At 56.1% G+C, this 4786-nt stretch overlaps 1 protein-coding gene across 1 annotated transcript; it reads left to right on the forward strand.

The window, feature by feature from the left end:
• Window positions 1-910: 910 nt before the first annotated feature.
• NPM3 (nucleophosmin/nucleoplasmin 3) lies at window positions 911-2678 on the forward strand (the record flags this gene model as incomplete). The annotated part of the gene is made up of 4 exons (XM_010077337.1): window positions 911-996; window positions 1708-1827; window positions 2078-2171; window positions 2587-2678. Coding segments are annotated over 4 exons (392 nt in total), but the record flags the coding sequence as incomplete, so codon positions are not given.
• Window positions 2679-4786: the final 2108 nt, after the last annotated feature.

Below are 4786 nucleotides of genomic sequence, written 5' to 3' on the forward strand. Positions count from 1 at the left end.
CCGGCGCTGCTGTAACCGCGTGTGCGAGCGGGCGGGAACGTCTCAGACATTCGTATCGACAAGGGAAGCGGAGCAGCAGTCCCCCAGGGCTGTTCTGCACCTGGATGTCAGTCCCTGTGAGCCGGATACATAACCACGGTCCTGCCCTGGGCTGTTTGCTGAGGCTACCTCCTCTCTCTCCGTTGCAAAAGCCGGGCCTGGTATGCAGGGCTCAGGTCTGTCTTTTTCCTGTCCGCTTCACCCGGGTGAATCATCCTGCAATAAGCAAACACACCCAGGGCGCTCTGCCTTGCCTTCCTCCCCGTGGCTGGCTGAATCCTGATCCTAAGAGCCCAGGACATCATTTTGCATCTCCCTTGTTTTTGTAGCTGTTTGGAGATGTATGTAACAAAATCTGTCTTGAGGAACTCCAGCTCCCTGCAGCCCAGCCCAGCATCCTGTCCACGGGCTGTTCCTTGTCACCCAGGTCTCACACTCCATGGCTTTGTCTCTGGCTCCAGACTCTTGCCAGAGCAAACATTTTGCTGATGCTGGGGAGAGCAGAGCTGCCTTTCTGCCTCCTCCCTCTCCCATTGTCCAGAGCAGCGTTTCCTGGCTGTGCTGCTCTCTGGGGGGGTCCAGCCTTTCCCTGCCTGTTCTCAGCAGCCTTGGGTGCCCCTGGGCACTGCCTCATGGCAGCCTGGTTTGGGGACACCAGATTTTGTCCCTGATCCAGGTGCATAGTTCTTTGGGATACTTTATCCTGGAGCCCAGTGTGCCCCGGCCTGAGGCTGCTCCTGAACATGAGAAAATAAAGTGTTTTGGGGATGCTGTGTGCATGCCTGCCCGGGGCTCGCCCTGGGAACCCTTTGCCTGTGGCACCTGGGGCTGCATGACGGCTGCTGCAGCTTTTCTGATCTCCTCTTTCCAGGCTGCGAGCTGACTGCCAGTACCAAATCCTACACATTTCAGGTGGATGAGGAAGATGACTCTGACCACATTTTGGCCCTGTCTGCGGTAAGAGAAATGAGAATTGACTGTGCTCATCCTCTCCCATGCTGGCACACAGCCTCACTTCCCTTCCCAGGCTGGCACACAGCCTCACTCCCCTTCCCAGGCTCATTCCCCCTTCCCTGTCCGGGCTGGGCTGGGGACTCCCTTGGCTGAGGTTTCAGCACTGGCTGCTCTCAGGGTGGGGCACGGGACTGTCACATCTATGGAGGTGCTTGATCAAAGCTAGCGGCATCAGCAAGCAGCTCAACAGAGAAGTACTCCAGATATGGGGTGAAGTATTTTTCCTTTTATTTGACCTTGATGGAGCCTTCTGCTAGGACGTAGTCCCCCCTCACCAGCTGGGTCTCTCCCTTGTTGCTCTCCAGGTCCAGCTAGATGCAGGGCTTAATTCCTGGCTCTTCCTGGGGGTCGCTTTCTGTCCTGGGAGCACAGGACCTGCCAGCACAGGTCAGATCAGCAGAAAAAGCAGCCCAGGTGTCATCTCTTGAGGTGGTTGCTGGAACAGCATGGGACACCTCTGGACCCAGTCGGGGGGTGATGGCTGCGGGGAGGGGGGCTCTGTATTCTCCCTGTTTTGTGGAGCAGCATTCTCACACCTTGCATGGCAGCTGGGCTGGTAGCATTGCTGTGGGTCGCTTGTCCCGTGGAGAGGCCCGTCTGTCCCTGCTGTGTCCCCTGGCAGAGCAGTAGTTCACCATCTCTGCTCCCACCCAGGTCTGCCTCACAGACGGCGCCAAGGATGAGTGCAACGTGGTGGAGGTCATCGGGCGAAACCACAAGAGCCAGGAGATTGCTGTGCCTGTGGCAAATCTGAAGTTGTCATGCCAGCCCCTGGTAAGAGCTTGTTTCAAAGACTCGGGTAGGGATGGCTGCAGGGAATTGGACATCTCTGGACGTTTGTGGACATTTTCCCTGGAATCCTGACTGAGCTGGTCTGCAGCTTGGAGGGAAATGCCCTGGGTAGCCTTGGCCTGGCTGCAGATGCCCTCAGAAGTGTTTAACTGGGACATGTGCCATGCTGGAGACTCTGGAACATTCTGGTTTTGCCTCTGCCCCTAACTCAGCTCCATCTCCCTCTTTGCAGCTGAGTCTGGACAACTTCAAGCTTCAGCCTCCAGTGACCTTCCGCCTGGCAGCGGGCTCTGGCCCGGTACACCTCGCTGGCTGGCACAGGATTGGTAAGGACTCATTGGGGGAGAAAGTTTGGGAGGAGCGAGGGGCATCGAGGGGCTCCTTCCAGCGCAAACCCCAGCCAGGGAGCACCCAGGAGATGCACTTCGTGCTGCCCATGTGTGTGCTCAGTCCTTCCTTTGTGATGGCTCCCTAGGGGCTGTCTCTGTGTGGGGATTCCTTCCCTGCCGTACACCTTGCATGGGAAGAGGGGTCTGGGTGATGCACACTGTCCCCTCTTCCTATGGCTGGCTGTTGCCATTCCTCTCTGAGACCTCCCTCTAGGCTGGGATGCAGCTTATTGGCCACAAGCTGCTGTTAAAACTGTTCCAGCGCTCCCTGAGCTGCTCTGCCCTTGGGGTATCTTGGAGACCAGCTGCATTTGCCAAAGACATGCATTGGTAACAGTTACTTGTGTTGCAGTGCACAGGGAAGATGCTTCCTTTGAGGAGGACGATGATTTGTCTGAGGAGGAGGATGAGGAGCTTCCTCCTATCAAGCCAGCTAAGAAGTAGAGGAGGGAGCAGTAACTTATCTCCAGGCAAGGTGAGGGGTCGGGCAACCTCCGTGGAAGGGTCTGGGTGGCTGTCACGCTGGTGTGACAAGTGTGGGCGGAAGCTGCACTGCTGCAGGGCGCTGCTCGTCTCAGTCTGGCTCTTCCTCCAGGTACTCGCTGGGACTTCTCTCACCGGATGGCTTTTACCTCGGACACCTCTTGCCAGGACCTCAACGTTTGCTGCTTTCTTTTTTTTTTTTTTTTTTTTTTTTCTGTTGTAACTTTTTGGGAAGCAGGGTCTGCTCCCAGCACTGGGATGCCTCCTTTCCCACAGCCCTGGGAGGCTGATCCCAAAACTGGATGGATGCTGCTGGCATATCCCCCCTCCCCCATCCCTGTGCTGGGAGTTGGGGATGGAGGAGGTGATCCCTGCCCTGTACCTTCTTGCTGTTCTGGACCTCTACTCTGTGCAACCCCTCTCCACAGTTCTGAAACACCCGGTCCTGGCCCCTTCCCCAGCAGATGGATGTAAAGCCACTGGTGGGACAGGCAGTTTCACTGATTAAAATTATAGAATCATAGAATCATTAAGGCTGGAAAAGACCTCAAGGATCATCAAGTCCAACTCAACACCACCTAGCTCACTAAACCGTGTCCCTGAGCACAACATCTACACGTTTCTTGAACACCTCCAGGGATGGTGACTGGGCTGGGTTCTGGAAAGCAAGGTCATGCTTGACCAGCCTGATCTCCTTCTGTGACCAGGTGACCCGCCTAGTGGATGAGGGAAAGGCCGATTCTAGTGTTTGCTTTTCTTTACTCACAATTTGATGTTTTTTTATACACTTGGAAGTGCAAAACTGGGGCCCAGGCTGCGTCTTTAACTGCAGTTATGGTGGGGTGGGAACTCACAGTGTATTTGTGATTTGGGGGGAGGTTCTAGGTCAATCTGCTTTGTAAAGAACTGTTTTTACACTCTGAATAAAGGTCTCTCAGGTGTCACTGCTGGCTGGCAGGTTCCTCCCGTGTGCACTGCAGTGGGAGATGCTCCTCTGTGTCCAGTCCCTGATGCTTGCTTCCCTTGGCAATGCTGCAAAGGCCCTGGGAGGGGCCCAGGGACTCCTCTCTCTCTCCCGTGTGGGCTTTGCACATTTGTGCCCCATCAGCCAGCTCAGCACTGCATCCAGGCTACCGAGGGAAGGGGCAGAGCTGCAGGCAGCTGTATGGGGCAGGGACCCAGCTCCACATGTGCTCCCAAAGGTAACTCAGCTGTTAGCAACACCCCCAGGTCTGGGCCACATTGGCCCTGGAGCTGGGCACTGTCACAGCAAGGTCCTTGCTTGTGTCCTGCTCTCAGCCCAGCAGTGTCCTGTGGAGGGGTGAAACACCAGTGCCTGCAGGGTGTGGGGCAGGTTTGAGCTCTGGCCTTTGCTGGGGAGTTGTGTCCCCCTGTGTCTGGGTATTTAGAGAGGGTTTGATCATTTTTGCACTTCAGTCAGGTGGCACTTCTCACCCCTGGGGGCTGCTCCTCTCCTTAAATGTTTGTCTGACTGTTTCCCTGCATCTGATCTTGCATCACTGGCCCATGGGTTGATGCCTGTCCCAGGCCTCCTTGTTTGTGACACTACCTGTTGTCCCTGAGAAGCACCATGTACTGTTCTGTCCTGCTGACCCTGCTGGTGTCCCGGGACAGTGAGTTTCTCAGTTGCATGGACTCCAGTAGTAAATCCTCCAGGGCAGATCCTCAGCTCTGACTCCATCCTGGGTTGTTAGTGGGGCTGTTTCTCTCCTCTGGGGCCTGTGTAACCCCCATCTGCACCCCACACCCGCACTGTTTCCTTCTGGCTTCCAACAGCCCTTGACTGGATGGAGGGAGGCTCTGATGCAGCAAAGGGGGAAGGACGCCTTGAGCAACCTGGTCTAGTGGAAAGTGTCCTTGCCCACGGGGGGTTGGAACTAAATGATCTTTAAGGTCCTTTCCAAGCCAAACCCTTCTGTGATTCTATGACTGTTGTCACCCCAACCCCATGGCCTGGGGCTGTGTCCCTGGGGACCATGCCTGCCCAGGTGACACCAGGGGACAGACCAGAGCCGGCCCAGGAGGGGGTGATGTAGCTCCCGCCTGGT

This window comes from Pterocles gutturalis, unplaced genomic scaffold, assembly GCF_000699245.1.
Source record: "Pterocles gutturalis isolate BGI_N339 unplaced genomic scaffold, ASM69924v1 scaffold37208, whole genome shotgun sequence".
NCBI classification, from domain to species: Eukaryota; Metazoa; Chordata; class Aves; order Pterocliformes; family Pteroclidae; genus Pterocles; species Pterocles gutturalis.